The sequence below is a fragment of the Lithobates pipiens genome, unplaced genomic scaffold (assembly GCF_037356315.1).
Source record: "Lithobates pipiens isolate NorthernLeopardFrog02 unplaced genomic scaffold, aLitPip1_a1.2 Scaffold_18, whole genome shotgun sequence".
In the NCBI taxonomy this organism is placed as follows: Eukaryota; Metazoa; Chordata; class Amphibia; order Anura; family Ranidae; genus Lithobates; species Lithobates pipiens.
In genome coordinates, this window is record NW_027507758.1 from 197807274 (window position 1) to 197834505 (window position 27232).

At 48.0% G+C, this 27232-nt stretch overlaps 1 protein-coding gene across 3 annotated transcripts in view; it reads right to left on the reverse strand.

Moving 5' to 3' along the window:
• Positions 1-27232, reverse strand: part of MTR (5-methyltetrahydrofolate-homocysteine methyltransferase) — a 1186028-nt gene that overhangs the window by 176087 nt on the left and 982709 nt on the right. For all 3 annotated transcript variants that reach the window (XM_077486511.1, XM_077486510.1, XM_077486509.1), the window contains one exon: positions 13236-13391. In XM_077486511.1, the coding sequence (XP_077342637.1) occupies positions 13236-13391 (156 nt within the window). The remainder of the gene's footprint in view (positions 1-13235; positions 13392-27232) is intronic.

Here is a 27232-nt window from a genome sequence, read left to right on the forward strand (position 1 = left end):
CCCTCTGGCTATAACCCACATCAGCCTGCTTCCTGCAGCTCAGTACGTCAACAAGCAGTATAACGTAAAATATTAGGAGGGGTGGGTGCTGTGTCTGTCTTACTCCAGAGAAATGAATTTTACGGTGAGTACAAAAAATAGGGTTTTTAAAACAGCTTACCTGTAAAGTCCTGTTCTTTGATGTACATCAGGGGACACAGACCCATAGTAATAACTATGTGGGTTATATCGACGTATCAGGTGCTGGACACGTGCACACCCCTTAAGGCGTGAACTTCCCCCATATAACCCCTCCCATTACTAGGAGTCCTCAGTTTTGTAGCCAAGCAATCAAAATGTATAAGAAGGGAGGGACCTCTGTGTCCCCTGATGTACATCAAAGAAAAGGATTTTACAGGTAGGCCGTTTTAAAAATCCTATTTTCTTTTCTTACATCAGGGGACACAGAGCCATAGTAATAACTATGTGGGATGGCCCATAGCAATGCCAACTGAAAGGGGGGGGGGGGGGGCATAATCAAGGAAACAGGAGGCCAGAGGACTCATACTGAAGCCTGCAGTGTATGATGTGTCCAAAGGCAATATCCTCATGACCTTTAATAACGATTTGATAAAATCGTACAAACATCTGCATCAAAGACCAAGTTGCGGTCTTACAGATCTGAGCCATAGAGGTCTGATGATGCACCACCCAAGAGGCACTAATCGCCCTGGATGAGTGTGCTCTTAATAGGAGAAGGAAGAATTTTCTTCTTTAAGCTGAAGCTTGATCAAACACTTGACAAACCCATTTGGAAAATAGTGGATCTTGACGCTGCCTGTCCATATCTTGGACCCTCTGGCAGTACAAACAAAACCGGTGTTTTGCAAACCCGATCGGTCGCCTTTAAATAGATTCCGATCGCTCTTACTACATCAATAGACTGTAGTGCTTTCTCTTCCCCAGATTAAGGCTTCTGGGTAGAAAGAAGGAAGAATAATATCTTGGTTTAAATGAAAACTTGTTAGCACTTTTGGTAAGAATTCAGGATGAGGACATCAAACCACCTCATCCTTATGAATGATGAAATATGGCTCTTACAAGACAGAGCTGTTAATTTCCGATCCTCTTCTAGCAGAAGAAATGGCAAGCAAAAAAGGTTATCTTTCTTGTCAAAGAACCAAGAGAATTTCTTGTAAGGTTCAAACGGCTGATTCAGCAAAGCCGAAAAGACCAATTTTAAATACTAAGGATTTTAAGGTGCCTTGACAGGAGAATAAACCGTGTTAACCCCTGAATAAGCTACGCACCAAGAATGGGAAGCAAGAGGCCATAGGAAAAGACATCAACATGGCCTGGATCTGGCTCTTGATAAAAGTCAAGGCCAGCTTCATTTCAGATCCCATACGCAGGAATCCTGCCTATTGAGATACAGTGATAGTATCTATAGTAAGTGATTCTGGAAGCTGGCTTCCTGGCATCAAAGTAGACACTACTGAAGGAGATCACTCACGATCTTTTACAGAGTGGGATTCAACAGTCAAACATATTAAACTCCTTGTCCGTAATGTAGGATGAAATACCGGACCTTGTGCAAGAAGGTCTGCCTATAATGGCAGAGTCCAAAGGACTTCCACTGCCCTCTTTATGATCTTGATAAATTAAGATCTTCTGGGACCCGGCTGGTGACACCAGAATCACCTCCTTCTGTTCCTGCTTAATCCCACGGAGAAGGTGCAGAAGTAGCAGAGCTAGAGGAAATGCATAGATCAGTGAACTGATCCCCTGGGAAGACTAATGCGTCTGTTCCGCCAGTTAGCGGACCCCTTGTTTGACATATTTGTCGACCTTGTTAATAAATCTGGACGTGATTAGGTCCATGTCCGGAGTACCCCATCTGACATATTGCTAGGAAGATGTCGGGGTGAAGAGATCATTCTCCCGGAAATAATTGTTGGCGTCTCAAGTAGTACGCCTGAAATATTAAAATTGGCGATAGGCAAAGAGTGATGTGTTCTGCCAAAGCTAGAAATTTGACTTCTCGTGCCTCGCCTGGTGATGGACGTAAGCCACCGCTGTGGCTCCGTCAGACTGAATCCTGTCAGCACAGTCCCATAATCTGACCACCAAGATTCTATGGCCAGATGAACTGCCTGAAACTTCCAAAGCTGATTGACAAGGTCCTCTAAGCTGGACCATCTCCCCTGGACAGAATCTTCTTCCAGGGCTGCTCCCCAGCCTAGAAGGCTGGCATCTGTTAACACCTTGCAGGATAAAGATTTTCCCTCCTGCTGGATAACCACCAATTTAGGCTCTGACCTATGTTGGGAGCCAAGCGTATCGTAAACAAACAAGGCCTGAATCCTCTTTATTCCAGACCGATAGGATGGTGTCTTGAAGCAGTCTGAATAAAACTGCACGTAAGGAACGGCCCTGAAGGAGGCCACCATTTCCCCTAAAAATCTCCTGCAGCCGAATGAAGGAATTTTCCTTTATCCTGACAAGTTGAATTAGTCCTACAATGGAACTGATTCACGACTGGGGTAAGAATACCTTCTTCTTTATGGTAGCTATAACCAGCCCCCAAGTAACCTCCTTGATGGTTTTAAGGAGAATCTTCCTAGGCTGAGAATCCAACCTAGAGATTTCAGATATCTACAGCTGAGATCAGACTCTGGTTTTCGACCTGAGACTAAATGATCTATTAAAAGTAGATCCTTTTAATAGGCTTGGGCCATTATGCCTTGAGCCCTTAACCTGGCTAAAGGAGGTGCCAGAATCTTTCTGAACACTCGTAGTGCTGTGGCTAAGCCGGATGGCAGTGCCACAATTGAAACAAATTAATTTTATATTTCAAACCACAGAAATTTCTGGTAAGCGGGAAACTTTGGCACAGAGATATGAAACTCCCCTCCTTGCAGGATGGACACAGCCGATCGAATTATTTAAGGATCGGATGTTTAAGTGCTGATTCAGATCTCAGAGATCTAGAATGGGTCTTACCTCTCTGTTTGGCTCTGAGACCTTAAAAGGTTTGTGCCAAAAGAAACCCTGTCCCACTAAGTGAATCTTTGTTATCACCGACTGGGATAACAGCTGATCCAGAGGCCAGAAAGAAACTTTTCTTTTGTTTTCTTTCTGGAACCTTAGGAGCATTCTTTGAGGGGACGGACACTCTTGCATAGACTGCTGCATCAGCAGCCCCAAGGATCTCACAGGCAGCACCCAAACAGGACCTGAACCGCGGACCCTCAGATCGAAAGCCGACTGAGCCATCAGGGTTCTTGAAACTCTAGATGCAACCTAGAGAAGAAAATAGCAGAAATTCCTTTGCTCTTAAAATTGTTCCTGGCAGACTTTGCGAATCGCAGGACCTTTCTCCTCACCCGAATGAGTGGTGGTGCTCCTTCATGAGAAGGCCTTAGCATTCTGCTTTATGGGCTTTCTGCCCCCAAGATCCTGGTGCTGCCCCTAAGGCATAGGAGAGGCTGCACGATTAAAGGAGAACTGTTTGAACCTACTTTTACTGGTGAAGAGAGCTTTACCCCTTTTCCATGTCCTTATCCACTCTAGTCATACCCCAGGAAGGGACACTGGCTAAAGGTTTTTACCTGGTGCTTTGGCTGATCAACATTTCAGCCACAGACCTCTGCAAAAATGCAAAAATGCACTAGTCCAAGTATAAGCCATAGGACTTAAACGATTGAGTCCTTCATAGCATCTGTGAGACACAGTGCGTCAAATACACAGCCCCTTGCCGGGCCTGCTGATCAGGCAAAACTTTCAGGTATCTCACACCTGTTCCTTAACCCCTTGGAGTCCACACTTTCCAATGCATAGGCGTGACTCAAAATGTGCTCCACCAAAATAGTGGAGCAGACGTTAAAAGGGTTAATGGACTGAGCTACTCCACTTGCAGCCAGAACTGCACAAGACATCTTCTCTTTAAAAGGAAAATCCAACCTTAACGTGCTGGATCCTTTAACATCAGTGCATTATCCACTGGACATCTGAGATTCTGCTCACTGAGGTGATTGCAGCATTAATAGCTGGAAACCCCCATTTCTTTCATAGAAATGTTCCCATTCAGAATACATAGCTATGTATGGATAGGAAAAACATCCCCAGGTGGGGGAGGTTCAAATGAACCCTATTAAAGGTAGATACCTCAAGAGCCTGTGCTGCAGGCAACAAAAATGTTAAGTAAGGGAGTAGACAAACACCCGACTTCCTCCCTGTTAGGATCCTCAGAAGAGGAAAAATAAGTATCTTCAGATATTTGGGGAGATCTACCTGATCCCCAGCCTCCTGCACCTCAACAAATGGGCCCAGAGGACTAGGTGGGAATCTGCTATGTTTAGTCATACTATGGAGAGACATCATAGCAATCTTTTAAATGGTAGAAGAAAAAAACCTGTTTGTATGAAATACACAGGGACAGAAGTGTTCTACCCTTGACGGCTCATCTGACTGGCCATATGAATGTTACACTTGCTAGGCTATAGTACAGTACAAAAGCTGCTATTAATCCTAGCTATACAGTACAATGTTCTCAACAAAAGGAGGATGCCTGTGTCACCAAACCTGACCAGCAACCACTCTGCTCTGTCCCTCCACCGCCAGACTGCAGCTTTTCCTGTATAGCTTAAATTATTTCCTCCATGTGTGGCCGGCGTCTGATGCTGTTTATCCACACCCCACATGGAAACAGCCCCCCTTCCTCTTTCAACAGGGAAGTGTATGAGCGCCGGCATCATGGCAGGTGGCGGTAAATACTCCACCTGACGAGCGTCTGCGACCTGCCCCAAAGAAAAAGAGGCAGCTGGCTGGCATTAAAAGGATCAAAAACTGCCAATCTGGGGGCGCAGGAAGTGATCAGAACCCCCTTCAAACCTGAGGGTCTGAGCTGGCTTGAACGTAGCGGAGAGTGGAGCTCCTGCTGTTTCCAGCGTCAGAATGGTAAGTGCTCAATACAGCCTCCAGTGGTGACACAGACATGACATGACAAGACAATACATGGAACGAGAGATTCCTGAGAAAATCTCCCCTACCTTTGCCAGTGTACAGCACATGATACGCTGATATAACCCACATAGTTATTACTATGGCTCTGTGTCCCCCGATGTAAGAAAATAAATCTTATTTTCTCTTTCCTTCATTGACGGACACAGCTCCATTAAATCTTGACAATGGGGATGTCCCCAAGCAGTGTCAGAACGAGGGGTGAAAACAGCAAACATAACTTCAGCCAAAGCTAGAGGCGCTCCTCAACGGTGGAGTTGCCATCTGAAACGGCCGCATCAGAACTTGCAGCTAATGTATACATCAGAATGCGTTTACAACCAAAATGCAACTTTTCCTAACACGAAGAAAGAGTGTAAAGTGCAATGATTACAAGGCCGCCTGCAAAACTTTGCGGCCAAAACAAGCATCTGAAGACGCACACACATCAACTTTGTAGAACTTTGAGAAAGTGTGACCAAGTCGCCACCTTACACACCTGGGAGACAGACGCTTGATGTCGGAAAGCCGAGGAGGTCCTAATTGCACTGGTGGAATGGGCTGCGACAGGAAAGGGGGGCACCTGCCCCTTCAAGGCGTAAGTCTGGACCACGATCTGTCTGATCCACCTGTGAAATAGTGGCCGACGAGACCACCAGCCCTTTTTTTGGAGCACCCATCGAAACAGTCTGATTTCCAAGAGGGAGCACGTCAAGGGAATGGAGGGCCACCTCCTTAGGATGTGTCGGCGGGTGACAGAAGGTCTTCTCACATCGGCAACCGCCAAGGAGCATCCACCACCAGACGTACTAGGTCGGCGTACCAGGGACGCCGGGGCAATCTGAGGCGATCAGTATCACTGGAATCCCCTCAGCCTCCACGCTGCAAAGTAGACGTGGCAACAGTTTGAGCAGAGGGAAGGCGTAAATCAGTCAGTACTGCTCCCATGGAGCCACCAACGCCTCTGCCCAAGGATCTCTTGTCCTGGACACGAACCTCCGCACCTTTCAATTGAGCCGAGTGGCCAAGAGATCCACATTTGGTGTGCCCAAGATAAAGCAGCCTGAACACCTCCGGATAAGATCATTCTTCTGGGTCCAGCATCTGGCGACTTACGTAGTCTGCCTGCCAGTTTTCTACTCCTAGGATGTATATGGCCAACAGGGCTGGTACATGTCGCTCACATCCTCCGGTGGGCAGAGCGACCTCTTGTGCGGCAGCCGAGCTCCTTGTTCCTCCTTGATGGTTGACATATGCCACCGCCGTGGCGTTGTCTGACTGTATCCTGATCGGACACCCTCGAAGCCTCATTGACCAAGTGGAGAGACATAGCCTGATCGCTCAAAGCTCAAGTACATTGATCGGCAACTTGGATTCCTCCTGCGACCAGAGGCCCCGAGTCTACTGTACCCCCAGCACTCCACCCCAGCCGGTCAGGCTGGCGTCCATTGTGATCAATGTCCAATGAAGAGGCAGGAACCATTTTCCAGACCGAAGAGCCGGAGACCTCAGCCACCAGAGAAGACAATCTCTGACTAATTGGCTCACCCGAATCTGCCAAGATTTGTCCCATTTGGACAGTATCTCCCTCTGCAGGACTCTGATGTGAAATTGGGTGTACGGCACCGACTCGAAGGAGGCTACCACAAGGCCCAGAACTTGCATGCAGAAACGCAGCGATGACCACCTGCGGTTCATCAACAACTTTACCATAGCTCAGAGAGTCTGCAGTTTGTCTGAAGGAAGAAACACTCTCGCTTCCACAGAGTCCAGCAGTAAGCCTAGGTACTCCAGGTGCTGAGTGAGCACCAGTACCGACTTCTTGAGGTTCAACACCCATCCAAACTCCTGTAGAGTTTGCATGGGGATCTCCACATCCTCCCATAATTCTGAGGTGGAAGCTGCCCTCAGAAGGTCATCTAGGTAACCGATTGTGATCCCACTATGTCGCAGGAACGTCAAAATTGGAGCCTTGGTAAAGACTCGGGGTGCTGATGCCAGACCAAAGGGAAGAGCCACAAACGTAGTGCTCTTCCCCACAGCAAACCGCAGAAACCTCTGATGCCTGAGGCATATGGGTATATGCAATTACGTGTCCTGGATATCCAGAGATGCCAGGGAGTCCCCCTGATGGAGTGCAGGGACTACGGAGCGAACTTATTCCATTCTGAACCTTTGAACTTTCACAAAGCAGTTGAGGGCTGTTAGGTCCAGAATTGGATGTACCCCTTCCTTTTTGAGGACTACAGGTTGGAGCAGAATCCCTGAAACCTTTCGAATAGGTACTATCACCCCGTGACTGAGCAGGTCCCTTATTGCCCTGAACAGGGTCTCCCGGCGAGCCGCGACTACAGGTATGCTGGAGGGAAACAAATCGGTTTGGTGGCCAGGAGAGGAACTCTATCTTGTAGCCCTATGAAATCAGTTCGCAAACCCATTGGACGGACAGCCGAGAGGCCCACCAGGCTGCAAACTCCCGACGGCGACCCCCACCCGAGTGTCGGGAAGGAGCAAACCTTCATGCGGTAGTACTTTTGCTCGCAGGCTTGCGAGACCAGGGACGCTTTTGTCCCTTAGCAGTCGCCCTGTCGGACTGGGAGTGCTTACATGAAGTCCTAGGTGGACAAAAAAGCCTCTTGAGTGGAAAAGGAGGGCCCTTGCCTGCAGTGTGACTCCTTACCCTTCGGACTGTGGGAGCAATGTGCGCTTCCCACCTGTTACATTCTTAATAATGTCATTCAGCAAAGCTCCAAATAGCCGCTCACCAAGGAAGGGCAAATCCGTCATAGCTTTTTTTTTTTTTTTTTTTTTTTTTTAGATGCTTGGCCCACAGACCAGCATTTTAGCCAGATCAGGCGCTGTAGCACCACTGCTAATACTGATGCCCTGGAGAGCAGGGGAAATGTATCAAGGGCTGCATCACAGACATACCTAAGGCCATGCACCAGCTGGTCTGCTAGTCCTACGCAGACAGGAGGAGACCATTGCTTCTCCAGCTCACGGTGCACTCGTTTTTCCCACTCAGAGAGGGTCTGCAACACCAATGCCGTGGCCAATACCATTCATAGCGCTGACCCTACTAACAAACATGGAGCGGGCCACTGCCTCGGCTCTCCTGACGGTAGGGTCCTTAAAGGCAGGAGCCCCTTCTACCAGAATTGTGGTTACTTTAATCTGGATAGTGGGGGGGTGTCAACGACTGGGGGAGCACACCATTTTTTTAAGGAGGTCCTCTTCAAAGGGGTAACACACCGCCATCCTTTTTGTAACTGAAAGGGTCCGCTGCAGGCTTCCCCATTCCATGTATATGAACTTATCAAAATAAGTCAGATATGGAAACACCTTAGGTGTACGGTTTACAGGACCCAAAAGGGGCCGACACCTCAGCAAAGGATCCTGCTGCGACCTGTATTTTCAGGGTATCCCGCACAGCAGTGATAAGTGCTCCAAATAGCACTTTTTTCTGCGTGGACCGGAACACGGAATCATCCTCACTGTCCCAGCGGTCCTGGACAGAACAGGGGCCGCCAGTCACCATGGGGCCAGAGTCTGAAACAGAGATTTTTTACACCCCTTGCGCCCGTACGCCTCCTCCACCCTGGCAACGAATGCTTCCAGGAGCATCCAAAGGCACTGCACTATTTGCAGGCAAGCCAGTTGCAATTGCAGGGAGATCTGGGGAAGAAACACCAGCTTCTGATGCCATGCTAACCCACCCTGTCTGCCACCCTTGGGGACTTAGCAGCAAGGAGGGTGGGATGGAGCACCTTGTCCTAACAGACTGAGGGGCCCCACAACAGGACTCACCACCCTGACCGAGTGCTGCGCCGTGCTGTCGCTGAGTCAATCACCAGTATCCAGGAGTAAAAAACACGCTGTTCTGAGGCACAGGAACCAGCGCTGGGTAGAAAAAAACGCGCTGAGGCTACAGGCCATTCTTGTATAGGAAAAAACACAGGAAAATGGTCACCGGACTTTGAGAAAATGGCCGACAGCCATGCTGTACACGGAGACTACAGAAAATGGCGGAGGCCACCGCTAATGGCAGTAGCACATGCAGAGTCCACAGACCCCGGTAGAGAGACAGATGACCGCACATGGACACGGACAGTCAGAGCAGCCCACAGCTAAGGGTCAGAGAGCCCCCAGGAGGACGCCCGGCCCAGGCACATACACCGCACCACAGCCCAGCCATACAGTGTCCCCCGCAGGGGGGAGGGGAGGGAACACAGGGACAGGGAGAGAGGAAAGGGAGAAGAATGACCCCCTAATTGACCTCCCAGTGAATGCCCAGCTGCTCGGTCCTGCCGAGACAGGGAGAGCTGTACTTACCATCCGGACGAGCTGGAGGCATCCCATCACAGACCCACACCTGAGCAGTAAAGGGTGGCTGCTGGCCACGGCACACTGTGACAAAGACATCCGTAAGTCTGGTCATGTGTGTGCCCCGGAGCATGTAGCCCATTGGCCACTCCTGGAACCTGAGGGGCATGTCGTGGCCGACCCAGCGCGTAGCTAGGGTCTGCTCACGCTCGATGGACGGGATCATCCAGCCTGTCACCCAGCCGGCTGTTGATAGCAGATCACAGGATCAATATCTTGCGCAAAAGGCAAAAATCCCAATGGTCCCGGCAGGGAGCCTAGGTCCTTCTCCTTCACTAGGCAGAAAAAACTGAACTGCAGGAAGCAGGCTGAGGGGTTATAGCCAGAGGGACCTCCCCCTGGGCGGAACTGTACAGTTCTGTTTTCACATGTATTACATATTCTGCCTAGTCCTCTTCTGAAGGTGGCTCGCTAACCCTACGGTCAAGATTTAATGGAGCTGTGTCCGTCAATGAACAAAAGAGAAATAGCTATAACTTACAGTACAATCTCAGAAGCTTTGGCAGAGAGTGACTCAATCAAAATGACATCTTGCAGATTGTAGAAGGCTTTAATCCAAAATGTGTGTAGATCTTCAAACATCAACATTAGATAAGTAAAAAAAAAAACATAGTATGTCTAGCTCCAGCAATTACATGTGATCAGAACAGAAATGAAAGACACACTGGGGGGGGGGGGGGGGGGGGTGGCTTGATGACGGACTGAGCGGCAGCTTAACCATGCAGCTCTTTTCCACGCGATCCTGCAAGGCATCCAGCGTCCTTTCCTCTCCTACTCGGCACAGTGACATTCCTCCTGGAGGTGGGCACCACCCTGTGCTCTTGCTATGGTGAAAATAGGGGCTGCTTGTGGCACCATTCACGGCTGAACAGCCAGCTAGACCGATTCCATTGGCAACATGGCGCCGACTCCATGACCATGCCTGCTGCCACGCTGCAGTTGTCCCTCCTCTCTCAACAAGAATCTTCTACAGGGGTGAATGACTCCGCTCCAATTGCTTTTTCTACACAGGCTGACCCCCCCTTCACCACAGGATTTCTTCCCCAGCACAGGGGCCATCATTGTCCCTGATCAGCACCAGGCTGAACCTACACTGTCACAAATAATGAATGCAATACAAGATTGTAATGCCTCCCTTACTTAGATGGAGACCATACATATTGATTTTTCCTTATTGAATCAAGATGTCCAAAATCTGCGTGAGCGAACCGGGGCAGCTGAGGACCAGAATAGTTCCATAAAAGATACTCTGCACCCTCTAACTGCTACTGTGTGTACAGCCACAGGTGAAATGGTGGCTATAAAGGCCAAACTAGATGACCTGGAAAATCGCTCCTGCCAGAAAAATCTCCACTTTTGTTCCCTGAACACTCAGAACAGTTTCTACACTCCTGGCTGCATGAAACTTTTGGCATTGAGGCACTATCATCCACCTTCGTTATTAAACGAGCACACCATACATCTTCAAGACAAAGTGACCACTCCCCATCTTCTCCCCATGGAGGTCCAGTGGCAATGGACCTTTTTCATGGCTGTGAAGGACCGTCTCTGTACTGAGGGCTTACCTTATACTATGCTCTACCCTGTGAGTTATCTATGATGGTAAGGCTCACTTTTACACTAATCAGAAAGATGCCATGGTTTGGCTTGATGACAAATTTGGACCGGCGCCCAGACGCAGATGCAACTGATGGTAGATAATTATGAAGTTCTGTGTCTGCTCATGCTGTGATGGCTTCTGAACCTCATCCCTTCTTTTGGGGCGGCTGACCTAAAAGTGGATACTGCCTGTGTTCCTACTTATCACACTTAATTCCTGGGGGACATGATCCTTCTTACCATTGTTCTGCCACTATTGAGACTGGGCCCTGATTTGCTTTACATGTGATTCTCCTTAGGTTTTACCCAGTTATGTCCCACATGCCTTTCCCACATTGTGCCTTTCCTGGAATTGCATCTCTCCTTCTGCAAAGATTTATGTTTGCTAGGATTATCCTTCCCAGTTTCAGTAGCCCCCCCCCCCCCCCATACCAGTTGGTGGCAAGGCCACAGGACATTTGTAACTTTTGATTGTTCTGTTTATGGGAACCAAGGCTCACTAAGTTTGGGATGATGGAGCAGGGTGGGATGGTTGAGAAGGATGGGTTGGGGGGTTCTTTTTGCTGATAATAGCAGTTGAAGTTGAGGCTTTTGTCTATTTTCTATGTTTTGTGGTTTTATTTTTCTTGTGTCTCACATGCTCACATCTCTGGTGGTATAGGTCGCAGCGTGTTAATACGGTTGATTATCCTATTACTATTAATATAACCTGGCTGGTTTGCAATGGCTATACTACCGAAATCGAGTTCTTGGAATATTGGAGGTTTAAATTCACCCCAGAAGTGGTACCTGGTATTCTCCCATTTAAAAAAATATATAAACCTCATATAATTTGCCTTCAAGAAATGCATCTAACAAGCACCAAGCTGTCAGCCCTTAAATGTCTTACCAAATCTTTTCACGCCACTGATATCTCTTACTTCCAGGGGGTCTCTATTCTGCTAGCTAAATCTCACCTAGTTGAAGTTAAAACTGATCAAGAAGGGTGATTTATCATAATCACTCTGCAATTTAGCTCGATGGTACTTACAATGGTAAATATTTATATCCCATCTCCCTTCGCCAGATTTACCAAATTATTCCTAATGCTTCTTTTCTAGGCCCTGTGGCCCCCTACTTAACGTTGGAGACTTTAATGTTGTATTAGACCCTGCTGTGGATCGCTTGGGGGTGGTGGTAAATCATATCCTACATTCACTGCAAATGTATGGTTTAAACAGAGCTATGAGAATGTAAACCCTCAGATGCTTGTCATTATTCCTGTCACTGATTCTTTTCACAACATGTCTCACATAGATTTGGCTTTTGCCTCAGCAACTATGCTTCCCCTTGTCTCTGGTGTGTCTAATTTACCTAGGGGCGTAGCAGGAGGAGAAGGCCCACAGAGAGGGGTGCATGATTCTCCTTCTGCCATGTCTTCTGAGTAAAAATATATATAACATCAAAAATGATATCATAAAGTGATGTAAATAAAAAATGGTCATATAATAGTTCGTCTTGACTAGTGATAGTCCTTAGTCATCTGCAAGTCTCTCTGGATGAATCTAACAAAGTGCTTCAATGCCACCACTAATCCAATTTTTAAACATAAGTCGTGGTTTCCACAGTTTCTTAGTATAGAACAAATACTATTTCAGAAACCTGTCCTGCACAGTACAGGGTAAACCTGTTTTACCTGTCAATGGCATTGATCTCAAATCGGGGTCCAGGCATAACCCGCCACAGTAGGCATGCCCCTGAGAGGTCTTCAGGGTCTGGGTTCCATAGGGATGGACCACAGCACTTGACCTGTATAGAACCCTGTGGCTACCTATGTTGTACACGTGCTGCATTTGGTGCCAAAGTGAGTTCCCAAGCAAAATCCAGTGCCCGAATCAATCATACAGGTCATCCCAACAGCGTGGGTCCAGGTACAGCGCCCAAGGTTATACCCACGTTGCAACAATCTGGATGAACTGCTTCTATTGTTGAATTAGTAGACAATGAGGAATGGATCTCTTTATAAGGAAGAAGAGGTCCATCACCCCTTAGGACACAAGCAAAAAATTAACTCTCAAAGGGTGGTAGCATTATAGGGGTGTGCCAAAGAGGTGCGTCCAGCAAAGTTTTGCCACTGTCCAATCACTTTAAGGTGTCCAATCATGCCTATAACCCATGCCTGTGTTCTGTACTGTACAATTAAGATACATTATTTCCCCACACACCCACAAATGAAAAAAAGAACATTTGTGGTAAATTATTCATGATATGTGCAAAACAAGGTATGTACTTACCCACAGACTTGTCATTAAAGATTTTTGGAAAACCTCTGTTTGGGTATTTTCCTTTGAGCTGCCATACATCGAAGAATGGTTTCCAGTCAATGTATTTTCTTAATTTCTCCAAGTCATAGTTTCTGAAAACTTGTGTTCCCATCAGCTTGGGTTTTACTATATACGGTAAAGAGGAATGTAAAATTGGTCATGGTCAGGGGAAAAAAAAAATACTCAAAAGTAGGTGAACAGCAATATGATCAAGCCTAACTGTGGAAACAAACAGATTTTTAATAATTCAGAACCAAATGCTGTAACTGAAATAGTTGGTGTGCACAATACAGAAAAACAGTGTGATCAATATGGCAATTCATAACAAGTAGAGAGGAGCCATACTTTAATAATCTATAAAGTCTTGCTGTTACATCTTACTGTATTTTGCATATCATTGCTCCTGGCTTTGATTTATTGAAAAGGTTATACAGTATTAAAAAAAATATATTATATATATACATACATATATATATATATATATATGTATATATATATCATGTGTGCCACTTCCCCCATCTCACCTCCACTGAGCCCTGTATGAATCTCACTGGAACCCTATGGAAATGCTATGGTAGGTCATAATACGGTTTGTAATACGTCTCTCTTCAGCCTACTATTGCCATGCCCCATGCCAAGATGTATAAGATTTCAGTGATACTTCCTACTCAATATCTTGCTGCCTCCAGTCTCTGAATAAATGTTGCCCTGGCAGTGAAGAGCAGATAATAGAGAAAGGGCTCCCTTGTGCATTTACATTTACTTAAAGTAGTAGTAAACTCTGTACTACAACTTGTACCTACAGGCAAGCTATAATGAGGCTTACCTGTAAGTATTGTAAATATCTCCTAAACATGCACAATTTCCTCGGAGGGGATATGATCTCTCCTCCCCTATGTTGCCTCACCACTCCCAGAGTCGGTCCATCGGTAACTCGCAGGTATGTGCATGTGACATTTGTCGTGACGTCAATGTGTTTTGCCAACAGGCGTAGTTCAATTAGCTTCATCGGGACCAATGAGCTGCTTCTTTGCACAATACTTTAAAGACGTGGCTCCACCCGCCTCACTCTATCATTGTGCCTTAAAGATAACCAGTTAAAAAAAATCATAGGGAATAGGGGTATACTGATAAACCACAGCCTACTAGGGCTCTACCATACATCTGCTGATCGTATAGCAGTCGAGTCCACTTATAGCTGTTATATCACCATAGTACTCAAGGAGAAGTGGATCTTGTCACACAGACACCTGGGTCACTGAGGACATTCGATCTTTATTTGAAGCAAGGAAGTCACAAGACTTTATCCTACCTTGAGAAAAACTGAATTATATATGTGCACACTATTAGTCCATCAGGACATATTTGGAGTGACTGATTGCAATATTTGCTGGAAGCTGCTTGCAATACCATCCAGCTTAACCACTTAACAACCGGCCCATAGCCGAATAATAGCTTCAGGGGGGTTGTTTAACTCTGAGAGGCCGTTAAATAATGGCCTCCCAGAATTCCGCTCTTGCGCGCGCGCACTCGAGAGCATCCGTGACCGCCGAGTCCGCAGGACCCGGCGCATCACAGATCACGGTAAATGGCCCTTTACTATGGCCCTTTACTATGTGATCGCTTCGTCAAACGACAGAGAGATCACTTGTAAACAAACCGACGTAATGTTATGACGCCGGTTCCTCCCTCCCCTCTCTGTACCGATTGGTACAGCGGAGGGGGAACAGATCGGTGTCAGCAGCGCTGTGGGCTGCATCTGCAATACCCAATACCCTGCAATACCTTGCCATTTTTTTATTTTTTTTTATTTCAGGCTTCCCAGCCTAGGAGGTGGGATGTGGGTTCTTATTGACCCCATATCTCACTGTAAAGAGGGCCTGTCATGCCATATTCCTATTACAAGGAATGTTTACATTCCTTGTAATAGGAATAAAAGTGATCAAAAAAAATTTGGGGGAAAAAAATGTCAAACTAAAATAAAGTAAAATGAACAATAAAAAATTTAAAGCGCCCCATCCCCATGATGCAGAAGCGAACGCATACGCAAGTCCCGCCCACATATGAAAATGGTGTTCAAACCACACATGTGAGGTATCGCTGCGAACGTTAGAGTGAGAGCAATCATTTTGGCCCTAGACCTCCTCTGCAACTCAAAACATGTAACCAGTAAAAAAAATGTAAAGCGTCGCCTATGGGGATTTTTTAAGTAGCGACGTTTGGTGCCATTCCACGAACGTGTGCAATTTTGAAGGGTCACATGTTAGGCATCTATTTACTCAGCGTAACTTCATCTTTCAAACATTTCACATGGGTACAGTGTTGCATGACTGAGTAATTGCCATTCAAAATGTGAGAGCACCGAAAGCTGAAAATTGGTCTGGTTATTAAGGGTGTTTAAGTGGCCAGTGGTCTAGTGGTTAAAGGAGTTGTAAAGTCAGAAGGTTTTTTTTTTTTTTTTTTTTTTCCTTAATGCATTCTAATGCTTTAAAGGGATTGTAAAGTTATTTTTTTTATTTCTTTAAAATAACAAACATGTTATACTTACCTCAAGTGTGCAGCTCGTTTTACACAGAGTGGCCCCGAACCTGCTCTTCTAGGGTCCCTCAGTGGCTGTCTCCGCTTCTTCCCACAGGTACTTCTCACGTTCATGCGAGCTCCCTCGCATGGTGAGAAGCACCAGCGGGTGCTCTCCTGTGATACAGCCGGCGGCTATAGCCGCTCGCTGTATCACAGGGCCCCGCCCCCGGCGCGCCACGTCATTGGATGCGATTGACAGCAGCGCGAGCCAATAGCTGCGCTGCCTTCAATCCATCCACTCCAGCCAATCAGCGGCCAGGCTGAGCGGCGAAGAGGAAGGTGGGGCAAGCACCGGACTTTCGAGGGGTGAGTTAAGTAAAATGGAGGGGGGCTGGGGGCGCTGATACTGAGATGTTTTTTCACCATAATGCATAGAATGCATTAAGGTGAAAATACATTTACCTTTACAACCCATTTAAGATAAAAAAAATTAATAAATAAAAAACACTTGTGTGTAGCAGTCTCCCCGGAACCCCTAATTACTTACCTGAGCCCCATATCTCTCCAGCAACGTCCACGAGTGTCTTGGTTGGCTTAAACACAGCAGCAATGCCATTGGCTCCCGAGGCTGTCAAAGTCAGTTAGCCAATCGGGATAGAGGGGACGGGGCTCCATGTCTGAATGGAGACACAGAGTGGTGACTTGGCTCGGGTTCCCCCATAGCAAGCCGCTGGCTGTGGGGGCACTCGACGGGAGGGAGGGGCCAGGAGTAGCGATGAAGGATCCAGGCTGCTTTGTGCAAAAACCAACTGCACAGAGGAGGTAAGTATAACATGTTATTTTTTCTTTTTTTTTTAAAACAGGATTTTTAAAACAGCTTACCTGTAAAATCCTTTTCTTTGATGTACATCAGGGGACACAGAGCCATAGTAGTTACTATGTGGTTAATAGGCCACCAATAGGTGATGGACACTGGCACGCCCTAAGACCAAAAGTGCACCACCCATATAATGCCTCCCATTATCAGGAGTACCTCAGTTTTGTAGCCAAGTGTATACCAAGAAGGGAGGGACCTCTGTGTCCCCTGATGTACATCAAAGAAAAGGATTTTACAGGTGTTATGTCCCTTAGACACAGGGTCTCTCAGGATGTTACTAGCAATGCTTCCAGTGTCTGCTCAGCAAGTTACACACAGGCTGCATGCACTTCTTAACCAGGGAAGATGTTTATTACTCACTCAGAAAGTGATCTGCATGCTTACATGGAGTCGTCATATACAACAGGTCTCCTAAGTATCGTGCTGCTGCTTCCAGTCCCACACACACTGTGACTGACTTCCTGGTACAGCCCCTCGCCCAGCATGCATCAGAAGGGGGTTAAGGGTCACAGTGATTCTGCATAAACATTACACCACCTCTTTTCTCAAAGAAAAAAAATAAAACAAATTATATATATATATATATATATATATATATATATATATATATATATCTCAAGAGAACAAATACTCAACGCCTAAAGAACAAGGCAAACAGGATCAGTTCAGCAAGTAGTATCGCCAACTCAGTTCTGTGACTTCCGCAGCACTTCAGGAACCCTTTTTCTCATTTTCCTGTCCTGTAAGTTTTCAGTGCTTTGCCAAAGAGGAGTTTGATGTCTTTGGCGGGCTGAAGTATGAAGTGGCACAGCACTGGAAGGGATAGAGTCGGTCAAGGGTCCTGGAGATGTCAGTGGGTGTCCAACAGACCAGTCTCTGCGACCCCAGGCACATGTCCGGACTCCTCAGGAATATGGTCACCTTTTCAGGGGTTGGTTGTAAACTTGTGGGATCATGCCAGACACCATGCCATATGTCTCTAGTAGAGCCCTGAGTAGGCTCTGCTGGTTGGTTAGAAAGAGGGGTCGGGTTTGTCTCTAGTAGTCACCAAATGCGCTTCCTCAATTGGGAAAGGTGTCAAACAAACACCATTCTCCAGGCGAACAAGGTGCATTCTTCTTTCAAGAGGTCCATCAATTATGCCAGGAAACCAATGAGGCAAAACTCTAATTCTGATACCATACAAGGACACTGGCATGGAATCCAGGACGGCCTGGTGGAGGAGGTGTTGGTGACTGTTCCTGTGGAAGGACTAAATCCAGTTTGGTGTGCAGATGCCTGCCAAACATGAGAAAAGCAGGGGACAGCCCAGTAGTACCGTGTTTTGTGTTTCAGTACATGGTCAAGAAGTCCAGCAGCTTCTCCTCTGACAGTCCGATCTGGTCCAGAGTGGACAGTAAGTGCTTCTTAAACGTCTGCACAAACCGTTCTGCCAGCCCATTCGAGGCTGGATGATAGTTACATAGTAAGGTTGAATAAAGACACCAGTCCATCCAGTTCAACCTGAGTGTCTACAATTGTCCTTATCCCTGTACATTGCACACTCATATCGGTCCCTACCCTCAAGCAGCCCACAATCCAAGGTCCCCATTCATATACTAGGGCCAATTTGGGACAGAAGCCAATTAACCTACCTGCATGTCTTTGGATTGTGGGGGGAAACTGGAGTACCCGGAGGAAGCCCACACAGGTACAGGGAGAACATGCAAACTCCAGGCAGGTAATGTCGTGGTTGGAAATCAAACCAGCGACCCTTTTTACTGCTAGGTGAGAGTGCTAACCACTACACCACTGTGCCGTGATAAGGAGTTTTGTAGTGTTGGATGCTCAAGCCACTGAGGAAGGATTGAAACTCATGCAATGTAAATTGAGTTCCATTGTCCGAGACTATGGCTGTTGGCAAGCCATACTGAGCAAAGAGCTTCCTTAAGACTAGAATTGTAGCAGCTGAGGTAGTAGAAGGCATTTGAAATACCTCTGGCAAATTTGAATGTGCATCTACCACGACCAAATACATTTTACCTTGGATTAGGCCAGCAAAATCAAGATGAAGTCTTGACCACAGGTCTGTCAGTCATGGCCAAGGTAGCAGGGTTACTTTCTTTTGGGGTCGGTGAGCTTGACAGCACCCAGGACATCGAGCCACATAATCTTCAATTGCTTTATACATTTGTGGCCACCAAACATAGCTCCGGGCTCGCTGCTTCATGTGCACCATGCCAGGATGGCCCTCATGCAGTATCCATAGCATGGTTGGTTGCAAATACTGAGGTATAATCACTATTGACCCACTGTAGGCAACAAGCATTAGTCACAAGCTCAAATTTTCTGGTCAAGTACAGACAAAATTCACCTGGGACTTTCTCTGGCCATCCAGCCTGAACATACAAGAATATCAGCTTACATGTTTCACACCAAGGTCGGGTGCTTACTCATAGCTCAAAAAACTGGTGTCTACAGTTATATACATACACACACACACACACACACACACACACACACGCAAGTACATAGATAAATTACATGAGGTGAACGTTATCAATTGACACCCTAATTAACAACCAATTGATTAAACAAGAAAAACATGTCTAACAAACTTCTCACCATTAACATATACATTAGTAAATAAACCAAATGTGTGTATTTGCTGTGCCCTGTTGTGAACATCCATAATGAATGTTGTAAAAACAATAATAGTGGAACAAAAACAAATATGTGCTAGACGGACAAACAAAAAATCCATCTAAAAGTGTAGGTGTATTTAGCACATTTATTTAATATTAATGAAATCCATAAAATAGGGTTTAATTATCAAAGGAATTGTATAATTTAAAGGAATTTTATCATTTAAATCACATTTTATCACAACTTTCTCTAAAATCTTTTTATACTGCGATTTTTACAACTTCTAAAATGTTTTTTGGATCATAAAGTGGGGCTTACAAAAATTAGGTGACTGCTGTATGATGACAATGAGGGATGAGCGAACACCTCCCGGTGGGATGAGCGAACACCTGTCACGTGTCCCAGATGACTGACAAGAGGGAGGGGGGGCAGAGCTGAGACCTTCCTGCACCGAAGGGAAGTGACGCCAAGGGGCAGAGACGTCACGAGCCCAGGCACTGAAGGAGGCAAACTAAGAGGGACCCCCTTAGTAACAGCCATTTAGAGGCGAGTAAAAAAAAAAAATCCCTATTTTGCTTTAGTTTTTTAGGCACATTCATGATTTTTTTTTTGGGTGTAACACCACTTTAAATTTTGTACCTGGGGGGTGTCTATAGTATGCCTGTAAAGTGGTGTGTTTCCTGTGTTTAGAACAGTCTGAGAGGAAAATTACATTTCTAAAGGAAAAAAAAAAAAGTCATTTAAAACTACTTGTGGCTATAACGAATTGTCGGTCCCAGCAATAGATTGAAAAAACAGCATGGAATTCCCCCACAGGGGAACCCCAAACCAAAATTAAAAAATGCGTGGGGATCCCCCAAAATTACATACCAGGCCCTTCAGGTTGGGTATGGATATTAAGGGGAATCTCGTGCCAAAAAAAAAAAAAGGTATGGGGGTCCCCCTCAAATCCATACTAGACCGTTCGTAAACTGGTGACCTGTCCCCCTCTGACACCACAGGGAAGGCCATAGGAAAGTCCCGTGCGTCAGAGGGGGTAGGGTCACTGGGTGGCCCCGACCTTCGTTATATAAGAGCTGTAACAAGAACAGAAGCGGCACACAGTGGGAAACTCCCATTGAAGTGGATCTTCCGGAGGACAAAGCGGGGAAGAAGCAGCTGGCGGAAGATGCCGGATGAGAAGACCGGAGGAAGAAGCAAAGGAAGAAGAACGAGATGGAGGAAGAAGAAAACTGAAGGAAGAACAGAAGAAGATGGAATAAGACGACATTAAGGAATTGTCAAAAAACAGCTTTTGTCTTTTTAAAAAATGTTTGACACTTTTTTTGTGAAATGGTAGGGGTGCATTTGTACCCCATTACCAATTCACATGGGGTGGGCTCTGGGGGTCCCCTTGTTAAAGGGGGCCTTTCAGATTCTGATAAGCCCCCCTGCCCGCAGACCCCCACAACTACCGGGCAAGGGTTGTGGAGATGAGGCCCTTCTACCCATCAACATGAGACAAGGTGCTTTGGGGAGGCTACTCCATAGCACCCTCCCCATGTTGAGGGCATGTGGCCTGGTACGGTTCAGGAAGGGGGGCACTTTTTTGTCCCACCTCTTTTCCTGTGGCCTGCTAGGTTGCGTGCGCGGATAAGGGTCTTGTATGGATTTTTTTTACATTTTGGTGCTGGGTTCACCTTAAAATCCAAACCTGAAAGGTCTGGTATGGACGTTGAGGGGGAACCCCATGACATTTAACAAAACAAAAAAAAAATGGCGCAGGGTTCCCCTTAATATCATACCAGATCTGAAGGGTCTTTTATGGATTTAGAGGGGGACCCCCGCACATTTTTTTTAAATTTTGGTTCGGGGTTCCCCTGTGTGGGAATCCCATGCCGTCTTTTTCACGGACTAGTGTATTGCTGGGACCGACAATTCATTATAGTCGCAAGTAGTTTTAAACAATTTTTTTTCCCTTTAGAAATGTAATTTTGCTCTCAGACTGTTCTAAACGTGGGAAACATGCGCCACTTTACAGGCATACTATAGATACCCTCCACATAAAGAAATGACAGTTATTTTGGGATGGCCAATTAAAGATTATTATATTGATTTATTTGATTATATTCTGCCCCATCCACTCCATTGAACGATATGTATTATTATTAAATCTGCATATATTGATGACCAGGCCCGGACTGGGACAAAAAATAGGCCCGGGCATTTTGCATTGAGCAGCCCATAACATGTTAACCGGCCCCTTCCCTACTCTACTCTCCTGTGGGGGGGGGGGGGGGGGGGTGACGTGGGACCAGAAAAGAGAATGGGGGGTTGGAGAGCACAGGGAAGAACCTTGAGAACATGGAGTGGGGCACGAGCACAGGGGAGAGGCAGAGAGCACGGGGGGGGGGGGGAGAGGCAGAGAGCACGGGGGGGGAGAGGCAGAGAGCACGGGGGGGGAGAGGCAGAGAGCACGGGGGGGGAGAGGCAGAGAGCACAGGGGGGGAGAGGCAGAGAGCACAGGGGGGGAGAGGCAGAGAGCACAGGGGGGGCAGCGTAGAGCATAGGGGGAGGTGGAAAGCAGGTGGGGAGGTGGAGCGCACAGCGAGGATGGCAGAGATCACGGGGGGGGGAGGGGGCGGCGGAGATCACGGGGGGGGGAGGGGGCGGCGGAGGGCACGGGGGGGCGGCGGAGGGCACGGGGGAGGGCAGAGACCATTGGGGGAGGTGTAGAGTATGGGGGGGGTGGCGGAGAGCATGGGGGGATGGCGGGGAGCATGAGGGGATGGCAGGGAGCATGAGGGGATGGCAGGGAGCATGAGGGGATGGCAGGGAGCATGAGGGGATGGCAGGGAGCATGAGGGGATGGCAGGGAGCATGAGGGGAGGTGGACAGTATGGGGGGTGGCAGAGAGCATGGGGGAGGTGGCGAGTATGGGGGGATGGCAGAGCATGGGGGGGGAGGTGGAGAGTATGGGTGCGGTGGAGAGCCCAGGGGGGAGCAGCAGAGGGAAGCAGGATAGAAGCGGTGGGGGCGGCTGCATATAGAAGAAAACTTCTCTCCATCCTTTTCCTGCAGTCTCTGAATGCCCGCTTCTCCTCTCCCTCTTGCAGGCATTCCGCTACTGCAGGAGGAAGATGAAGAGAATTATTCTTCTATATGTAGCCGCCCCCAGCCACCCTTCCTCCTATGCATTTTACAGGGGGGGGGGGGGCTGACTCACATTTTCTTTTTCGGCACTTCTCGACAGAAGACCGGCTCCAAGGTGTCTGCTCTGGCTCCTCCTCCCGTCATCCGACGGCTGACCTATACGGCAGCCGCGCAGAGGCCGAAGGCTTCTCATCTAGCCCCTCCCCCCGGCACCGATGGCTTAGCTTAACTGGCAGCCGGGGAGAGGATGGATGAGCCCCGCAAGGTCTTGCAGCCGGCGGCCCTGGCCCACAGGGCAAATGTCCAGTTTGCCCTATGGCCAATCCGGGCCTACGAGTGACTGGATCTAGCCTTTATAGTCTCAACACCTGTGGAGCTGTGACTAGAACAAATGACAGAGCCTCAAACTGAAAATTAAATTATGATTTTCTACTTCAAAGCACAGAAACTTCTGGCGAGCGGGAAACATTGGCACATGGAGATAGGCATCCTTGATATCGATTGAAGCCAACAAGTCCCTTCCTTGGAGGATGGCTGTAACCGACCGGATTGACTCCATGCAAAAGGATCAGATGTTCAAGTGCCGATTGAGATCTCTGAGATCTAGAATATGTCTTATTTTCCAGTTTGGTTTCAGAACCATGAAGAGAACCGTGAAGAGGTTTGAATAAAAACCTGTGCCCTGTTCCTCTAAGGAAACTTCTGATATGACTGCCTTGGATAGCAGATAATCCAGTGCTAGAGGGAGAGCCCTCTTCTTCTCTGGATCCCTGGGAACACTTGATCTTAGAAACTGGGAAGATTTAAAAACTCAGAACTCTAGTTTGTAACCTAGAGACACAGCAGCAAGCACCCACTTGTCTTGACATTGCTCCTGCCATATCTCTGAATATAGCAGAAGCCTTCCCCCCCACCCAAGCGAGCAGGGGCGCCCCTTCACAAGGAGGCTTTAGCACTCTGCTTTGTGGGCTTCTTTCCCCAAGATCTCTTCTGACCTTGGTGCTGTCCCTGGGGTTTTGCCCTTGAACCTGACGGCTGAGGCCGTCGAGACTACCTACAAAAAAAATAAAGGATAAACCGCGCTCAAAAGTAAACACAAATTGTGCCAAAAAGCTGCAATAAAAAACAACTAATATCCATGTAGTGTAAGAAATCAACAAATTATATAAATTGTGCTAATAAATGTGACCACTCTTAGTATAAATACCATAAAAATAAGTGATAATCAATCAATGGAAATCAATACATGTGCAAAAAATCTATAAATATAAGTGCATTTAAATTAATGAAGAGTCCATAAAAAGTCCAAGTAATGAAAGTAATGAAACAGTTTTCAAAAATCCCGGAGCTTGAAAGGGCAGAAGACACCTTCACCAAGACTTGCAGGTGGAGAGAAGGTATAAGATGTGACAATAGGGGAAAGACGGGGCGTGGCCTGGACATGGCTGGATAGAGACGCATTGTCTGGAGCTCCCGGCCGTCTCCTGCTTATCCCGACCGTTTCGGCACTATTTACCGCAGCATGCCATACTCCAGGAAGAAATCCTCACAGACAGAGCAAGCCCAACAAATCCACACCGAAAACCCCAGCTTCCGGCGAACTCAGATGGCTGTTCCAGCTTTCACAGCGGCACACGCCAGAGGCCAACATGGTGGCCGTACGTGAGGACCGACCGAACACACCGCAGTCAGAGGGGGAGCCGGACCCGGATGACATGTTCCATGCCACTCCGCTGGACCTGCAATCCGCGCCGGATGGCTCCCAGCAGCCTCCCTCGCTCTCCTTTAGGGCAGACGCGGAGCTCCGCTCCCCGATTCAGGCATTGCCCACAAGAGCGGATATCATAGCCCTGATCGGTACAGTGGAGGCGGCCCATCGAAAGGAGATATCAGCGGTGAGGACGGAACTGTGCAATCTCGCAACGCGAGTGACAGAGGGGGAGGACTGGAAGTCCCTGGAAGAGAGGCAAGAACTGCAGATGGAGATGCTTATTGACCAGCAGCTGCGCCAGGAGGACCGAAGCCGGAGGAACTACGTCCGGCTCCGTGGACTCCCGGAGGCCACGGGCGTGGAAGATCTGACAGATACTGCTTTGGCCATCTTCCGCAGTATCGCGGGTGTGGAGCTTCCGGAACGGGTGACGCTGGACCGAATACATAGAGCACTTGGCCCCAGATCTCCAGACCCAGACAGACCCAGGGATGTGATCTGCAGGATCCATCAATACACACTCAAAGAGCAGATCGTCAAGAAGGCGTGGGAATCCGGAGTTCCTGAATTTGATGGGGCAGCAGTTAAAATACTCCCAGATCTCTCCCGCGCTACACTGCAAAGGAGGGCGCTTCTCAAACCCTTGTTAGAACTCACCAGGCGGCGGAACTTCACCTACCATTGGGGATATCCGTTCTCAGTCACATTCCGGAGAGACCAGAGATCTTTCACGCTCCGGAAACCGGCATCGCTTCCAGCGTTATTCGCCTTCCTCGAGGCGGAGCCTATAGAAGTTCCCAACTGGCTGGCACTTATTCCTAGGTTCCCCGCTCGCCAGGACCACCCGGTCACGAGGAGAGAAGGATCTACCTCTGGACAACCGAGGAGCCGCCGTAGTTCGAGGGCACCCTCTGGGGAGGAGATTCGGGAGAAGTAGCTCCGTGAAGCTGTAAGTACATTCCCCAGCTGCATTGACACTTGTTATACTACCGCCTTGTTCCCGTGAGGCCCCTCCACCCTCCCAATCCTGTTGTTCCCAGCGGGGGCTGTTTGTCAGAGGCTTCGCTGGCCTCTCCCCCCCCCCCCCCCGTCTCATTTCATCTGATGAGCGGTGTCCCACCATGTGATGAAAGGGCTCTCGGCGCCTTACTTAATCCGCCAGTTTTCAGATGAACCAGCAAGGGCTCTGCTCGTGGGCGGCGCCTGGCCCCCAAGTCTTGTTTACCTGGAATATGTCCATTCCCGGAGCCTGTGGCCCCACTGATGACTCCCCTGCTAAGCCCCGCCGACTCCCTGAAGGGGTGACCCTCAGGGGCTAAGACTATTATGAGGATGCGGGTGCCCCTTTGGCCTGATTTACTGTGCGGGCTTGTGTCTCACTGTTGGCAACGCCCTGAGCCTCCCCATTTCACCAACCGGCCAGGACTGGGGAAATACCCGGACTGTTGGAGCCTCAGGGGTGATGCTGGTTCGCCGGAAGGCTGCCGCCCCTCGGACCTGGGGGGGGGGGGGGGGCGGGGGCGCTGGCTATTCTCATCGAGGGGGCTGGGCGCCGCTCCCTCGGGGATGGGTGGGTGAGGCGGACACACAGATGGGCACTCAGGAACGCAGGCGCTGGAGGTGTGTCGGCTCTGGCACTGCGCCATCCCTACTGTTTATCCAGGTGGGGGAGGGGCGATACGAGACCTGACATTTGAGGGGTCTGCTGGGTGCTGTAGGGTGGGGGTGGGTGACACGGCTATGTTGGGGAGATGTACAGCTTTATTACCTGTTAGCTCTTGATGCCCTGTATGCAGGGCCGGGTTGAAATGTTGGGTTTTGAAGTTTGAAGTTTTTTGAAGTTTTTTTTTTCTCTATCAAACTTTTTGAGTCAAACTAGCTGCTTATTTCTTGCGGATGTGTATGTTTAACTGACTGCCAGAGAGTTATAAGCAGTCGGGGGGGGGATGGTATCGGGGGCTCACCTATGGAGCCCTGCCCTCTCTCTTCCCCCAATTAGGATTGCATATTCGCTCGGGGTGCTCCTGCGCACCAAGATAAGTTATATGCTAATTGCGTGCGGTAGCACGAACTCTGGCCTTCGGGCTGAGACATAGTAGTTATTTTTTATTTTTATTTTAGTTCTTTTTGCCTCAAATCTTTTCTTCTTTCTTTCTTTTTTCTTCCTTCTTATTCCTCTGCCTTCCTCCGACTCTCCTTCTACTCTCCTTCTTAGTACCTTATCGCCCTATCTGTCCCTTTTCTAATCTCTGTTAATCCAATCTTCTTGCTTCCCTCCCCCCACACTCCTCCCCCCCCCCTCCCTAGCCTGCCCCACCCCTGCCTTTCCCTCCCGTCCTCCTCCTCCCTCCCATCCCGCTCTGGACATGGCCCTGGATGCAGTACGGGTGTTGTCCCTCAATGTTAGAGGGCTTAACACACCCGAGAAAAGGCGGATGTTACTGCACAATCTTCAAAAATCGCTTACTGACATCGCGTTCATCCAGGAGACACATTTCAGACATGATAAACTAAATTATTTACAAAATAAACACTTCCCCTTGGCTTTCCATTCTACTAATCCATCGGCTAAATCCAGAGGAGTGTCCATCTTAATCTCTAAACACATCCCCTGGTGCACTCAAGCCACCCTGGTGGACCCCATGGGACGCTTTATCTTCCTAAAGGGCTTAGTAGGAGAAACGCAAATCGCGCTAGCAACTATATACTCCCCAAACGTCAGTCAGGCTGCATTCTTGGAGAGTATGCTGAACAAGCTACAGGACTTTCAAACAAGGCCACTTGATCCTAGGCGGAGACTTCAAAGTCCCATTAATACCTTCAACAGACACCTCTACGGGTAAATCTTCCATCCCCCCAAGCCACCTTAAACGTATCGCCAAAAGGTTGTATAGAGCCCAATTAATTGATGTATGGAGGTTACAACATTCTGGAGAAAGAGACTATTCATTCTACTCACCCCGCACAAAGTCTATACTAGAATAGATTACTTTTTGATTCCCCATGGCCAATTGCATGCCGTACGTGACGCGTCGATCGGCAACATTACATGGTCCGATCACGCGCCTATCCTCTTGACATATTCCCTAGTTAACAGCATGT